This window comes from Tetrao urogallus, assembly GCF_951394365.1.
Source record: "Tetrao urogallus genome assembly, chromosome: 6".
Taxonomy (NCBI): Eukaryota; Metazoa; Chordata; class Aves; order Galliformes; family Phasianidae; genus Tetrao; species Tetrao urogallus.
The window spans coordinates 36,996,798-37,014,441 of NC_136819.1; the positions used below are offsets into that span (position 1 = coordinate 36,996,798).

General features: G+C 35.5%; 1 protein-coding gene across 1 annotated transcript in view; it reads right to left on the reverse strand.

Annotated features, from left to right (window-relative positions):
• SLC25A21 (solute carrier family 25 member 21) overlaps positions 1–17,644 on the reverse strand; it is a gene marked incomplete at both ends in the record, with an annotated part of 229,143 nt that overhangs the window by 42,512 nt on the left and 168,987 nt on the right. Inside the window, 1 exon segment of the mRNA XM_079537463.1 lies at positions 15,115–15,198. Within this exon segment, the coding sequence (XP_079393589.1) occupies positions 15,115–15,198 (84 nt within the window).

Sequence of the window (17,644 nt, forward strand, 5' to 3'; positions counted from 1 at the left end):
GAACTAAAGCCCTGTATCCTTTGAAAACCATGCCAAGCTGCATGCATATGCTAACAAAATAAGCAGAGATGCTGCTGCACTGCCTCAGCAATGATGTCTACAAAAACTTGGCAAGAGGCCCTGCTCTCTACTTCTACAGTCAGTGCTATCCCTGCAGCGCAGATCTGCTTTTACAGTGTGTTTTCTTTCCCAGCAAAAACAGAAATTACTCTTCAGAGGCTGTAAATGCCTCCCCTGCTGAAGCAGTTCCCACTGCCATCTCCTGCAGTTCTGCCAGCTTGGTTTGCAGGACCTTCCCCCTCTCATGTCCTACACTACTCAAGAGTACACTCTCAGCACCCCAAGCCTCAGCACTTAAAGACTCGCCTTGTGATGTGATTCAACAACTACAGGCTTAAAATACCTCACTGGGTCAAAGAGAACCTAATTCAACATTGAAACACTTAATGGGACAACATAATAAATGTTATATATATATATAACATATAATGAGAAAATAACACGCCATAGTCTCTCAAAGCAGATCTGCAGCAACACATCCTGCCTGATTTCTAATCACAATTGCTCTCTGCAGCTTTGGGTATACATGTTTTGTCACACACTTGAGTTTTACAATGGCCAGTTCTCCGAGGTACGCTGGGAATGCTGGAGATAGAAGTGAGGATGCAATATCTAATTCAAGATGCTGTATATATGAAGGTGCTGTAACTCCAGGTACATATATCCAGGTACAATACTCCAGGTATTGCAATGCTGACTGAGAAACAGGTTGATGAAATTCCCCAGACTCAAGTTTTTTGACACAAGCATAGAGCTAGGTTTCATGAGCAGAAATGGTGAAGCATATTAAAAGCTTCTCAGCATGTGATACTGCAAAGCTCAGATTCACTCTGCAGAGTGAACACTCACTGTGTCTACAGAAGCTTTAATGTCCCAGCTTTTACTGCTGTGTATGTGGCTCCACGGGAAACAGCTCCTTTCATTTATGACCCATGGTTCACAACCATTCCTCAGAGAGAGACTCCTATTTCTCTTACAGTTAAGAAGATAAGCACCTTCTATTTTGCAGGGAAAAGAGTGGGAGGTATTGTTTACCTCTCAACCTCTCCAAAGTAGCTTTATTATAAGCAATTCACATTGTAGCTTTCCAGTACTTCCCAATACTTCATCACTGTTTTCTACAACATTTGCTGAGACAACCAAAACTCTAAGATTAAAAACAAGATCTTTCATAAATGAAAAGTATTACAGTTTCTAGAAAACAAATGGTTAGGAAAAATAGTATAACAGATAATGCCTGGCCTATACATTTCAGTTATTGCCTAAACAATTTTATCTGAATTCAAACTTTATACAATTCTCATGATTTTTAGAAATGCCTGTTAGACACCTGTTGCCACACTACATGTATATTATTTACACAACAGAATTATTGGCATCTAAACTCTGCTTTCCACACTGGATATCTCAAAAACTTGGGTAATCATAAAATTAATGATTTTATAATTTACTATGGTGTCTTAAACACAAGTTTGGGAAATAAAACAGGAAATACTTACAGAGAGAATGCAAAATAATCTGCAATATTGAGGGTGAATGTAGAAAGAGTACAGTGTTTATATGGAGCCCATGGCACTGTAGACTGTAATGAACACACAGCAGGACAAAAGAAAATTTACGTGCTATGCTCTGAAAGGCAATATGAGTTTCATTTTGAATGAAATAACCTACTCAGCACAGAAGGAATCAAGGAATCTTCTAAGTAGGAAAGTAGCAACATGTCAAAGATCCCAGATTTCTTTTTAGTTTTAAAAAATAAGAACGGAACTTGTGCACTTTGAGTAATCTGCATTTAAATTCAGTCTTTTCCTCTACTCAAAAACAAATCTCGTTGCTTACATGAACTTGAAAGTACACATTCCAGTTTTCAGATTGCCTTAATCTTACATTGTACCCTTTCAGAACTACTTTTGAAAATTTTTGTTCTTCCTCACCTGCCTTTATGTCACCTTTTGGTATGGATCTCTTCCCTTTTCTCTGGCTACAACAGCTCCCCAGATTCTGTCTATGTCAGATACATGCTAACAACGTACTTCTTTGAGGAGATATCCCGAGAGTTAACACACAAAACTATGGATATTTCAGGATCTTTCTCCTGCCTTCCCCCTTTTCTACTGTTTTTTTTTTTCTTTCCCTATACTCAGTACTCATTTATATCTTTGTTTTAGAGAAATAGAGATGAGAGCATGTAATGCAAATGGAGAATATATAAAAATAATGAGAAGTGTATCTGTATAATACTATCACTAGCTGGAGCATGAAAATGGGCGTTGTCTGGCAGTTTTGGGTGGACGTCAGGGGATTATTAGTTTTATTAGTATTATATCACTGTCTACATCATCATGACAGTTTATCTCCCCAGAGAATACTATTTATTAGGTCATTTGAAATAGGAGTTGCTATACAAAACATACTACTTAGTAAGTAAGCAGTTATGTGGAACCTTTATGGCTGTAACTAGAATTAACACTCTACTAACCTCTAGCCATTATAAACTGTTGTGCATACAGGGCTAGTAAAAAATAAGGTCTGACACTTGAACAGATTTTGGCTTAAAATACTCTTTTCTTTTAATATGTACTATGTTTATTTATGTAGTAGAATATAAGAAGGAAATTCATTATTTATATGACACATAATTTAATGAATTATAAATGCTTTGGCCACCATCTGAACTTCTGACAAAATCTGCATGAAACATCTTGGCCAAGGACAGATTTTAACAGCCTACAAAAGTTTAACTCTGTCTTCTTCAGAACAACTTCCAGAATAATGCCCATAAGTAAATAAAGTATAAAATCAGTGTACAATCTTCAAAGTCTATTATAGGGATAAGAAGAATCATGGACAAAAGAAAAAAATTAAGAAGAAATACTGTGTCAATATTTAACACCTGAAGCCCTGTTTTGATTCTTTCATGTGAAATCTATCAGGTTCTATGATCAACTCTCTGCATGGCTCCATCTTTAATCAAATCATTTGTGTAGGACAAAAAATTTAAGACATAAAGTAAGATTTATATTAATGTTACTACTGTGGTGTAAAACCATACGTAGTGAGAAATGGAAAAATATTTTCATGACAGCCTTGAATACCATGTCTTAAAAGACAAAGAAAATTAAAAGACTGATATGAAGACCATAAAGTCAACAGCATACTTTCCATTGATTTTAGAAGGATGTGAATCAGGCCCTTAAAGTAGCAACTCATTTACTACTGACTTCTAAATTTATAGCACTTCTTTATTTTCTCTAAGCATAACAGCATCCATTCATCAGACTGCAGTAACAAAGCCGTAACCTGATATATGACAAATATTACAAGCTCAATGGCTGATGTCCATTACTGACGGGACTTGCTCACCATTTAGAAAAGATTGGCACTGAAGGATTACTGAGCAAACATAGCACCTGAAAAAACTTGCATGCAAAAGTCTGTCATCAGGTGTGTGATCGAGGGCATTATCTGAGAACTCTGGCTCTTTATCTTCAGTTGGAAACTGCTGTAATTGCCAACAAATCTCAACAAAGAGCTTCCGTCATGGAAGGCTGAGACACTGAGCCAGTCTGGTGATGGTTTACCTTCCCGAGGCTTCATTCCTTTTTATGGATCACCTGAGACCAAGCAGCACACCAGTCTCTAATAGCTTAAATAGCAGGACAACCTAGCAAACTGATGACAATCAAGGGAAAACCAATCCTTTTTGGTAGAAAGACAAAATTCCAAGCATTCCCTCACAGTAACTGAGAAAGACCTACTTCTCAAGCTGCATTTTCCCAAACCTTTCAGTGGGATAAATAAGACAACTTTCTTGCAATTAATTCTGAGCATTTTGCAAAGACTGCTAACTCTTCTCAGATGACATTGTTCACTGGTCATTTTTTCACCTTTTAAACCACTATGATTGTTCCCATAAGTACATCATATCCCACTGCCTCTTCCTCTTTTACTAGATAAAATTTCTAAAATTTTACAAGACAGCTTATAAAAATTGTAATTTGTATAAAAGCATAGTTATTTTTCTTGTGTAAAATTTTTGAGGTATAAAAATATAACCATGAAGTATAAAAATAACTATTAGAAATTTGAAAAAATATTATTTACAATTTATTAACATGAGCTGCTGAAATACTGAAGATTTTTTTTTTTTAATTTGACAATACATTTAATTTCAAGGTGAATTTTTTGTAATGTACCTGAAAGTTCTTGCTTGCCTTTTATGTATGTCTTTAGAAAAACTGTTATTTTTCTTATGAATTTGTAATTAAATTACCAATTTACTCAGAAACATTTTAAAAGGAGATGAAATAGTTTAATAAGTTGTAAACTAATAAGCATGCAAATCTGAAGATTGTCAAAACAATTTTTGTTTCTACGTTCAAAAATAAAGACGTTATGTAAGGCTACATTAGAACAAAGGCTCAAATACATGTTAGTATTTTACTTTTATCCACAAAATTTATTCTTCTACATCACAATTAAAATGGCAACAAAAGATATTACCTATATGTTAAACAGCAAATCCTAGACATTTCCAAATAAAAATTATGTAAAAGTCAGCTTAGCTATGGAATTTTTTGAAATTATTAAGTATTTTATGCAGATAGTTACTTACACTTCTATTTTTACTTGAAGAAACAAGTATATCTTGTAAATAGATTTTCTTATAAAACAGGGTTTTGCAAATAAAAAACAAATCCTGCTAAGCCAGGATATATATATGTATATTCTTTTTAAGAAGGACTCAAATAATGAAGAAGTGAATTTTATTAAGAAATGCTCTAACAGTAAGTAAACTGAACCCATATCTACACTAGGAAGCATCTGGCGCATAGAAGAATTCGTTCCTGTTGTGGAGTTCAACTGCTGCAGAATATAATGATTAGATGTACTGGGTTTTGGCTACCAAATTCCTATGATGTAAAAGTGTCTACTTTTTTATGGAAAATCCAATTTAGCAGATTAAAAGAACCTTCCAAAATCTTGCTGTACTTGAGACGCCCAATGCATGACAGTCAGCTACAGAGCAGTGGATACACAAGTTCAGGCAAAGCCAAAATATGCAAAAATACACAAACAGTGAAGGCAAGCTGTAAAAAAAAATGCATTTCTGCCCAGATGGGAATTGATCTTGTATTCATAACTGGAGCCAATCTTTCAGTGAGAGTTACTGCCCCATACGCTGTATTAAAGCTTCAGAAATTTACTATGGAGTGTCAGCTTGCTAACTGTGAAAGAAACTTTCTACGCTAGACAGTAAGACAGAACTCAACAGCGTTTTTCTACGTTTATATGCATGCATTCCTTTAAGAAGATGCAGCAAATTATATGTACAGCACATTTGAGGCAGGCATTTTTTACAGTCAATTAAAATTATTTTTACTACATTAAAGTTATTATTTTTATTTGTACAGCAAAGAACAACAACAGACTGCATAAAAAAAGAATGTGAAAGTTAAAAATCCCCACTTCATATGTATTTAGAATTTTATTTCTTTCAGACAGATGATTGGCATGACAGGCAAGTGAACTATTTGTTTTTCCATTTTCCGGAGTCATACGGAATGCAATGTGCCTTGAAATATGAATTAGCATTGTATAGAAAATATATTTTTAAAAAATATTTCCGTATCTAATGCTAATTCTTCATTTTACCTTGTTTTATTTAAGATACATTCAAAAACAACCTACACAAAACTATCAAACATTCATAGATTTACATTGCCTTTTCACCTACATTATTATTATTGCTATTATTATTCTGTATTTATTTAGATGAAGATTTTTTCCTCCATGATCAAGCACAGCTATTCTCAGCATCTAGTTTACTGGATTTCTTTTAGAACGTGAAGCATAATACTCAGAATACCATCAACTGGGGTATTGCAAACAGAAGAGCAATTGGTGATGGTGTTAGAGGGACTGATCAGCACACCCAGTACTGACAGCTGCAGTGGCAGCTTTACATCTCCTCAAACATTCTCCTAATGAAGATACATTTTAAAAGTTCATCATATAATCATATTAATCTTATGCACTTAGGAAGACGCTAAAGTAATGTAGTGTTCAAAAGAAAAAGGAAAAAAAAAAGAGAAAATGTATTTTCAGCATATGGAGTAATAATAAGTTGTTAATAAAAATGCTAAAGATAACATATAATTAACCTGCCTTGAAAACATGAAAAAAACCCCACCTATTAAATAAGTAATCTTATAAATATATTCTTATTACATCTTCATAATTTACAACTAAAGTGAGGAGCAAATTGTATAGTGTAAAGCTCAAATTATTCCTGAAGTGAAAATGTTTTACCAGTGAATGCAAGACTTCATTTTGCATAGGATTTTCACCTGCATCTTTTAGAGATTAAATATTTAAGGGATTGAAGTGAATCAGAGTTATACATAAATAAAGAACTGAGGACTACGGTAATCAAAATGATTGACATGAAAGAGACAAAGCTTTGTTTTCACATGTAACAAGTGAAGAAAATGATGTTAGACGAACTAAACATATGCAAATTAAAGAACAGTATTACAGCATCATTATAAATAAATACGAAATACAGTCTAAGAAATGTGCTAACTGTATGTTGTCTGATTTGTTAGGTCTAGATGTAAAAAAATAATCCAGATTTTTAATTTTTTTCCTCTTCAATTTACAACTTACAGACTTGTACTTTAAAAAGAAGGCTTTTGACCTGAAAAACTGTTGCTCATTTTCACATACATGCTTCCTACAATCCAAATAAAAATGCTTTACTTTGCATTTTATGCTGTCTGCCAGGTATTTCCTGTGAACATCCCATCTAAAATCTCTTGGTCCTAGTAACTAATGTCTGTAAAGAAAATCCTGGCAAAACTACAGTTCTAATCTTTGAGAGCAGCCATTTTAAACAGAAAGCTGCTTTAGTTGTGTTGACAATCACATTTTAAACTGATTCCTTCCAGATGAAAAGATGCTTTTTCAAACACTGCAATAAAAGTGTAAAGTCAGCTGTTCCAAGGATATAAAAGTGATTTATTTGTTCTCTGGTCACTGTTTTTCCCTCGGTACAGTGGAATTTTTCTTTTAAGGAATAGGTTAACAATTCCTTGCTACTAGAATCACAAATCACAGAGAAGTAAACAGTTTGCCTCTGAAATAACTGCAGTACATAACTGAAATTAATTTTGCATTTCCTGATGCATATATGATTATGATTGCATTTGTGAAATGTTAACCAATAATGGCTAGATTTACCTAACAGACACACTGAATTTTGATAGCTGACTATTGACAATGTCACACTCAGGTTTTGGAGCTATATATATATTCTTTCATAGGAAAGAAGGCAGTGTGTGATTTTCAGCTCCTTTCCTCTACCTACAGCTAAAACTGACAGCACTGCACAGGACTGAGTTTGAGAGATCCCCCATCCCTCTGTCAGGGTTGGAAGCAGTTGTAATCTTTATAAATAAAGTTTTAATTCTGGTGGCAGAACATACGTATGCCATTTCAGAAATGAAAAGCTGCACAGGGACAGAGCCCCCTGAAGCAGCATGATTCAGAAATAGGACTTATGCAGAAACCAGCCTCCCAATCTTGAAGCAGCAATTCATTACATCTTTGCTCAGAGGACATGCAGCCTGCCTGTGACCACTGCTGGTAGTGCCTCCATTTCTGACCTAAAAGCTCTTAGCTCACTAGCTGAGAATTTTCTACAGCTCCGGGCGAGCCAAAGAAGCCCTGGAGAAGAATGACATGATTGGGAGGGTGTGAGCCTTCCCAGCTTCCCAACTCTAGATGGCTCTGCTTAGCATCTCGGCTGCCTACTCTCCACTGAGCACTCATGGCTCAGGGCTCGGCACTACACTGCAGCACCAAGTGGGGCAAAATTGTCCCCACTGAGGTCTCAGGTGCGAGCTCCTGCCTGGAGGAGCATTTGGCAGTGATGTTCTTCACCCTCAGAGAACATGATGTTGCAGGAAGTATAATATTTTCCATATTCTAGACTCAAATCTGTTTTTAAAATAAGCGTAATTATCACATTGATTTCTTTAAGCAACATGACAAATATACCTGAATCCAGCAAAAAACGAATAGGGTAAAATGATAAATATTTTTGAATGTTCACATCATAAGACTAAAAATTAAAGCTCTACTTGTATTTTGCTAACTAAAGTAGATAAAGGCAGATTGTAAAAAATCCTTGTTATCTCCTTATTGCTCTAATCTTATAATACAGTCAACTATATCCAAACCAAACCCTACAGAAATTATTGCTATAAATATAATCATCTGAAGAGCTATATTTATGTGATATTAGTAAAACAGAGACACATAAAGAACCGTAACTCTAAGATTAAAACAATCTGAAAATATTTGAAATCTAAAAAAATATGACTTGAACCTTTAAAAATACAAAACAGATATCCAGCATAAAGTGGCCTTAGCAAAAAGTAACAAGTAAAACCAGTTAAGGCCTGGCCTTTTCACTTCTAAGGTGCTTATAAGATTTACATAATTTTATCATGTTCTTTTCCTATGGGAAATAAAGGAGCATGTGCTTCATCTTTAAGGCATCTGATCCTCAGAAGTGATTCTCTAGAAGTGTCCCTGTTTACTGCGTTGCTATATATACCACATCAGGTTTTGCAAGTAAAATGTCTGTCCGTCAGTAATAAAAATGTGGTTGGCCAAGTGCTGCTTGAAGTTACACCAGTGCAACCTCATTGTATCCCAGAAAACTACACACATAAAACTGGGAATAAAAGTTTTTCACATTCCAGAGCCATTTCTTATGTTTTCAAGTGTTAACATATGAAGATGGGGGTAGGGAACCGATGGTGAGGAACAGAGAATTGCTGAATGAGCAGGATGATGAAAACCTGCTGACAGTAACATTGGTGTAAGTGCTCTGGCTGCCTGCAGACAGTGCAGCCCATCCGGCAGGGCACTGGGTTTGCTGTCAGGATATCTGGCTACAGGCCTAAAACTGCGTGCAGCTCCACAGAAAGCCAGAAAAGAGACTGCCCCAAAAGTGATCAGACTTATGAATTATTCGTCCAACTCACACATTCTGAAGTGCTCAGATATTAAAATGTTACTGTGGGGCAAACAAATTACATGGTGTCAGGCTGCTTCATGAGAAACATCTTTATTCATGCTCCTGTCCATGTCTATTCTACTGCCTGGCACTTTACAACCCCGTATTCCCAACTGTGCAAATAAGATGATGATGATTCCTTTTTCAGCAAGGTGTTTTGAGATGTGTAGATTAGAAGAATGGTTTTCAGCTTTGTTTCATGACTGACCAGTGTTGCAAAAGCATCCAGTCACTTGGGACTGTTGGCAAAACTTCACTGAATTATGAACAGGGTCATTTTTATCTACCAAGAGATTAAAAGAATGTATGAATATTTTACGAGTAGGTATGCATGTAAGAGTACATACACTTTAAAACATTACCAGGGATCAAAATTTCCTAAGATTTTTTGCTGTTTTTACTGGGAAATGAGATAAAATTTAAACATCAGATGTGAATGTTAATTTACAGAAGAAAGCACAGTACACATCACCTTCAAATAGCCAAAAGATTCTCCTTTGTGGCAATGCTCAATCCTTGCAAGCATAATATAAATCACAGTCTTAAAGCAAATACTCTGAAAAATCTGTCAGCTAACATTTCTGCCTTTCTCTTCTCCAAACTTATAAGCAATCTTAATGGTAATTTTACCCAAGGTTGTTCCATCACTTAAATTTTATGGCTTGATTCAGGGTAAAAACACAAATGATGATTTAAAGATGCAAGTGCAAACAAACTATAGACAATCAAATGAAACTGAAAACAGTAAGATCAGATAAGTATGATATTACACATAGGTCTAAAGGGAGTAAGAGTAAGGGTGAAGTGAGAGTAAATGGCGCTGGAAACAGCTGTGTTGTATACGCTGCCTGTATCCATACCGCAGGGTAAAGAGAGATATACTATTGACTATGGACTAAGTGGATTCAGAATAGGTACAGATAGACATTTTGATACTGTAGTGCCCTTTTTAGTATCTTCACTGTCACTTCAGCAACCATATTATTATATGTTTCTAGGGCAGACATGTAAGACTAGAAAAGAGATTCATGTATGTATATATATTTCTGAGGTGTAAGCGCTAGCAGAACTTTCTAAGCATTCATGTGGAAGTTTCTGTCCCTGTAGTAAGGGGCAGTAGAGAAAAAGGCGCCTTCAGCTGGCAAGAATACAGTCTTCAAAAGTGCTGACGCAAGCGGGTCTGTGTGAAGGAATCAGGTGATTCAGAAAGCAGTGATCAAGCACAAGTCCCAGTTCACCTCTGCTCCTCATGGTATAGGTGTTAAAATGAAACCAAAGAGTGGGGCAGATATCTGCGGCAGGAAACACCTTAATCTACCATTTCTGTTTGCTTCAGAGCACTTCAGTCAGAGTCTGAACTCTGGTCTTTTGATACTGCAGGAATTTATGCGTCCAGTACGTAGAAATGGATTTCTGCTTCATAACTGCTAGATGGGAAAAGGGATTTTTGGCACGATTAATCACATCACAGTTCCCTGGTAGGCAATTTCATTGAAAGATTCATGCACAAAGTAGCTAAGCATTTGCATGTTGTATAACATTTATTTGGCAGCCTGTTGATATGCCTCCTCAGCCCAGCTGGAAGAGCAGACATACAGCTGGGCCCCAGGAATGGGCAGCGATGAGTGCTGGTATCAGAGATCAGAACTGGTTTGCGGGGCTGACAGTCCTGCAACCCCTCCTTCCCTGCCTGCTCGCAGTTAGAAGAAACAAGAGTATCATCCACTCCCTACCAGGAGCAGGGCTTCAGCACTGGTCACCACAGTAGATATCCAAGGGGTAGCAAGAGGACAAATGGGAGTGTTAGCAAATTCCCTAATCAATGAATTATTGCTGGTAACACATAAGCCAGGAATCCTCTAGCTTCTGCACGTTTGCTGACAACTTAGCATTCATTCAGCTCCTGCTTAGCCTTGGCTGTTCTCCCACCTGCTACACCCATAGCTAAAAAGTTTCATGCAGCTTTAAAGCCTAATCCCACTAATGTATGAGTCAGGGTGCAGCTTAGTAAAAGAAAGGTGTGTGGTCATATAAGGCACTTATAGGTATAACTGAGTGGTAAGACCGCTCTGAAAAGACAGAAATAGTTGTAAAGCTTATTGGGCTTTTTGTTGTTGTTGATGTTGTTGTTTTATTGGGAGGCTCCTTTCCAAACCAAATTCAATATGAATAATCAAATAACTCAGCAGAAGTAATGAGATCTCAAATGAGATCAATAATTATGGTGTTCTGTAGTTTCCCACGACCATCTTAGTCCTAAGAAAAGCTAACAGCGCTTTAAACTTACTAAAATATTGAGTTATGAAACTAGCATTCTGTTCCAGGCAATCTAACCAACGTATGAGAAAAGTAACAAGTTTCCTTACTAAGTACCTATCAAAAAAGCCAACTGTAAGCCAGAACACTTACTGTTAAAATTATGAGCCCATGAAAATTTAAGTTTATATGAACAAAGTTGTTTACAGACCCAAAATAATGGCATCTATCATTTTAGTGCTATTCTAAATTAAGATAGTGCTAATGAGCATAGTTTTCCATTCCTAATACAGACACAACACCATTGTGTCTTTAATATAAAGCTATACTGTTGGCTTATTCTTACATTTCATATTCATATCTAAGTCATTATCAAAGAAGCGAGTGAATACAAATGTACTGAAAATGTCAACAGTACAGTACAAAAATCAGTCATCTAACATGGTCTATCTCTTATTTGTAGGACCTAAAAAGAATGAAAAGTTTTCACTATTAATGGTTTCAGTTAATCCTCTATCCAAACATTTTCCTCAATAAACATTATTTTTATTTTTATGTTGGCTATAAAGCTGTCACCCCTCAATAAACAGATATACTCCTGGTGGTTTTACCTCTGCTGTCAAAGATCTGTCAATACATGCAGCATCTCGTAAGTGAAACCAGAGAAATGCAGAGGAAAGGCTCCTAGTGAACATAGCTGAGCAGAGGTTGTTCAGAGAGGATTCATGGAGATGTTGTCCAGCTTTTCTTCAGTGAGTCTCAATTAAATTTTAGGTTTCGTTGCCCCCATTTTCTTGTAAGACAAGAAAAGAGTTTCAAGGGATGAATCCCCATGGAGGAGATTTACTCCCATTCAAAATGCTCACCAAAGTTTGGGAGCTGCGGGAAGAGAGCTTCTGTAGGTTTTTGTTTGTTCGTTTGTTTGTTTGTTTCTTCCCTGCATTTTTTTCTTTATGAAATTTTTAGTGTTTTGTGAAAAAAAAAGGAATCTTCAGAATCTTTGGAAAGGACACTATTTCATTAGTGGTTGGACTGGAAACATTTTCTCTGCCCTTTTCATAGAACATGGAGAAAATCATAGCAATGGTTAAAGAAATCCTGGCCACCATTTCTGATGAGTTTTCCATGAAAATATCAGATTGTTACTGTGATAAAAATGATGAAGTGGCAGTTATTATGGAATGGACATGGGGCATCATTTCATTTGATGAACTCCCCCAGATTTACACACTCAAATCTGGATACCTCATGTGTTGTTTTTGTTTGCTTGATATCTGAATATGAAACCCTTTCTGGTGCTCTCTTCTGTATAATTTAGTGGCCGGACAAGGAGAGGATATTTGGCTTTAAGGTTTTCACTAACTTAAAGATTTAAAATAATCTCTCTCATTTCCCTTGAAGTGTCACAATCACCAAGCTTCAGAATCCGGACAACTTGCACAGTCTGGAATTACAGACTGGAGGATTCAGACAAGTATGTCTGTTGATTACTTCTGTTTTTTGTTAGCCAACTTTTAAGACTATATTATATCTGAGATCTCCTATTTTTTGCCTTGTGCTGACTACTGATGACTAATTTTATGTAACTTTCTGTCTCTAACTTTCTGGACAAAAGTAGCTACTCAGAAGAATTTGCCTTTCATTTACATCAGTATAGTCTACATTGCAATTGGTAAGTAAAAATCTCCATTAGCTCTACCCTGATGGAAGTTTAGTGCAAGCCCCTGCTCAGTTGTTATTTAAATCTATAAAAATTTCATGTTATTATCTTTCATTCCTGGTTAAAGTTTCAAGCCTTGATACTCATAAATTTATTTTAAAAAATTCTAGTTTTGTTCAAGTATTGAGGCATAAGCATTCCACAGAAAAAAAGCCCACAGCATTCATCTTTCCTCTCTGAAGCTCATTCATAGATGATTACTGTACTAAGACCCTTCAACATTTCTCCAGAGTCAAAAAGTTAATGTGTGTTATGTAGCATAGTGACACATCACATTGACCATTGGGAAAGTGAAAACAAAATCAAATCCATGCAATGGACATAGCTCTATCTCTAAGAAGCATTTGAAAAGCAGAACATATAAAAAAAAAGAAAGATAAAGCATTTATTTCCTTTTCCTCAAAAATTAATAAGGCAGTTATATCTTACATGGTACACTGAGACTTGCAGCATCTTACTAGTATTTTATGCATGTGGGTTTTACAAATATTTAATTACACAATATAATCACATAGGCAATAAAGCAAGATCCTAAATAAATTAGCTTGGAAGCAGTCTCTTGATTTAGACTCTTTCTCCAGATACGTCTCCCCATCACTAATTTTACATTTTGAGACTTGTCAATAATATAAAAAAAAAATAGTGAGTTTGACTTAATGTTCACTGTTTTAATTTTGAATCTATTCTGAAAAAAAAGTTAGATTGACATGAAAATAAATATTACTACTTTTCTATAGAGAAAACATTTAAAAAATCTTTCCGGAAGGAGCATACTCAATTTAGAAAACCCCAGAAGCCACAGATTATAATTTTTGTGATCCTTTTAGCTTTGGGATTTTTCAGCACCTTGTAGGTATAATGCACAGCATTAGTCTTTCATCAGAAATAAATCTACCACTGATAAGGGCAAATGTGACAATTCCCCCCCCTTAACACCTTGGTAAAACATCTCTACATCTCTCCTTAGCAATTCAAATCTAATTCTATATCTATGTACGTACGTAGTGTTATTTAGCTAATTATCATTACAAGAAAAAAAATGGGTCTAGTTCTTCATTTTCACTGCTACTTTTGCCTCTGCTTTTCCAGTGCAACTTCTGGACACAAGAAATCTGTGCCCTGCTGCATTAATGCTGCCTCCACATGTGGTACCTATAGTGCTCTTTATGAGCACAACTCCATTTTGATCAATATACGGACAAAAAAAGGTTGCAATTATGTTTGCAAAGTTCTTACGGAAAGTCTACTAGCTACTCCAAACTGGGATTGACTAATTAGAGCCACCTTGATTAAAGGCTAGCTCCTGAAGAGCTCCTGTGGATAACAGGCTTAACTAAGCATGTGATCAGTCCCATTACATTCACTGGCTTTAACAGGACTGCCCATAAAATTAAGCGTGTATTTACATGCTGCTCTGGATCTGAGCCCACATCCCTCAGAGGAGCTGTGGCTCAGAGAGAGGTGGTACCTTCTGAAGCCGGTTCGATTCAGGTGACTAAGGCCCATAAATCCTCTTCTATATTCTGTCCAATTGAAAACTTGTGGAATTTTACTCACAGAGGTCTTGGAATCACTGCATACCACAGCTAACTGGGAATACCTGTTCATCAGAGCTAGGAAACAAGCACTTCACTCAACTCAAGCTCAGGCAGAGCTAGTTCAGAAAACCAGGAAAACAGGATATAAGAACCTAGACACTGAAATGCACTGCTGTGGCCTTCCAGATCCTAGCACTGAAGCAGAGTTTACTCAATTATCTCTGCACAGCTGTTCATCACAGTCTTTAAACATATCCTAATGGCAAAATTTGGGATTGAGAGTGTAAGCAGTGGTAGGGCTTTTTACATTATGATCATTATGTAAGACTAAATGTTTGCTGAATTCTGGCAGTTGCATAAAGAGTGGAATATAAAGAGGATCTAATGTCTGGAAAATGGGTGATTAAAAAAGGTCACATAAAATTGACAATTCAGAAAACATATACTCTTACCCTTCTCTCTGGAAAATAGTCCTGAAACAGTCCCCCAGGTTCTTGTAACTGGTAGGATCAGTTTTCCCTCTTTGAATTTGGAACCTAAAAAAAATACAATTTACATCACAGCATGAGAAGTTAGGGATTTTAAGTCACTTTTAACTTTCCAATTATTATATAAAAGGAGTTTTAAAGGTCTGTTTACATATCTGATTCATTATTATATACTGTTCCTGATATACTTATTAACACTGTTTTCATAGAAGCTGTTAAACTAAGGAAAAATAGAGCTTTAGTAGTAACTTTTTTTGTAGTTTATGGAACTCACAGTATAACTATCACCTTTGACATTTACACCTCTTTCCAGTTGTTTGAAAAATAAGCTGCTAACCCTGTGCCTGATCCAAAGCCCACTGAAACTAATGGGAGACCTTGAATCAAACCCTGTTTTTGAAAATCTGAAATGGAATACTGTCGTGTATCCAGTGTGCAGTTTCCTTCTTTTTATATCTGATGCAGTTACAATAAAAATCAATCAGAGAAATGGCCATTTTTCACAATTTATGAAGAAGACAAATAATAAAACAAAGCAAGGGATTATTTTAATTAAAACTGTTTCATATTTTGACAATAAAAATTTCAACAGAAAGGCCTCAAAAGAAAAATCAAGATTTTGACTTATGGTTGTAAACATATTTTTATTTACAATTTTTGAATAGCAACAATAAGAGTAACATATATATTTGTAGTATATTATTTTATTCAATATCCCAGTTAGATTATCCTACTTCTTGCAGTTTTAAAACTGCAGGCAAGACATTCAATGAAATAGTATGGATAAATTTTGAATACATCTTTTGCAGTAAAATATCTTTTGTAACCGTTGAGATTACTACATAAAATTCAAACCAACCAGCAAACAAAACAAACACTGATACAATCAATTCCAGTCTGCAAGAGCCTTCTATCAGGCAATTGGTAAATTGGCTTTATTACTATGTATAATAAGAATTCTAATCAGCAAATGTTTTCTCCATATATACATTTGCTTTGAAAAAGTAATAACCGCTGCTCATAGAAACATTTATTGTTAGTTATTCTGATTATCACACCAGCTCTTATTAAAATACAGAGGTGTGAAGATATTTTTATCTCAGTGTTAAGCAGTAGTGTTTTCTTTCTCACCAGAATTCAGTAGGATCAAATCAATGCTTATATTGGGACAAAAGACATTTATTGTTTAACATCAGTATTTCCTAAGCTGTGTTCTGTGCTAAAGTTTTATTCACTTTGAGGAAAAAAAAAATCAAATGATGTAATACAATTCTTTGGGTAGTTATGAAAGCAAGCCCACACCTTTTTTGAAAACAGTCAGAAGGAAACACTGAGCCCCTCCGTAGTCCTAATAAAAGTAGTTCAGGCACATCTGGGATCTCTATCTGGGGTAACTTCTTTTATTAGCAGGAGAATGTGCTGCCAAGTTGGCAGAGAGGAGAATGCTATTCAATAGGCTTATGCTCAAATAAGAGCTGATGCATAACATTTTGTCTGAAAAGAACTCTGGGGAAGGCTAATAGTTGAAAATGCCTCAGCGTCATTGCACCAAGTCCAACAGTAATATCAGCTGCAGAAGCTTTTACACTGCAGTAATCAAACAACTAACATTATCATTGAAAGTAGACTCTAATCAAATATGAATATATTTAGAACTTGATTATTTATACCTCTCATTTCAAACCAAAAATGTATTTATTTCAGGAAATCTTGCAGAAATTCACCAGTAATTAGTTGTTCTCATGTACATATTTCAAAAGGAAAGCTTTCTTAACCCAAAGCTTTTCTCAAGTTTCAAGATTTGGCTGACTTATAAATTCAGAACAAAGCATTACTGTTTCTATAGCATCCTCAGAACAGTGTGCCTGCAAACGCTCAAGCCTATCCTTCCAGAACATACGCAAGCTTCCCAGTTATGTGCACATGCACAAGTGCTTGTAGAATGGCAGCATTAATCACTTGCTGTGCACCCAACAACTCAATGAAAGTATATTACATAATTTGTCTTTACAATTATACTTTATCAATTTCTCAACAAAATTAAAATGATTTATTAAAAATACATCTTTGACAGCAATACCGAAAATCACAACAGAATACATGAAAAAAATATGTATTTTCTTTGTTTCAGATGAAGAAACACAAGGTCTATTTCTAATTGAAAAGTTAATAAAAGGGATTTGCATTTGTTTTTATTTTCTTTCCTTTTGTTTTAAAGTAGATAAGACGTTAGTATTAAATGAATCCATTTGTAACACTGAGTTACATGAGTAGCACATTCCCTCCTTTAGGGTTTTTGGATCCATTCCTTCCCTAGTAAATCTTTTTTATAGCTTTAACAGCAATCCTAAAATACATGCCAATTATGTGCTTCAACCTAGATCTGCAAATTGCATTCTTTGATTCAGAATTGTTTGCCTCAATAAAATCATGTGTAACTTCTTAATGAACTTGCTAATTATTCACCAGCAGTTGTTATAAGAAGGTCAAGGAG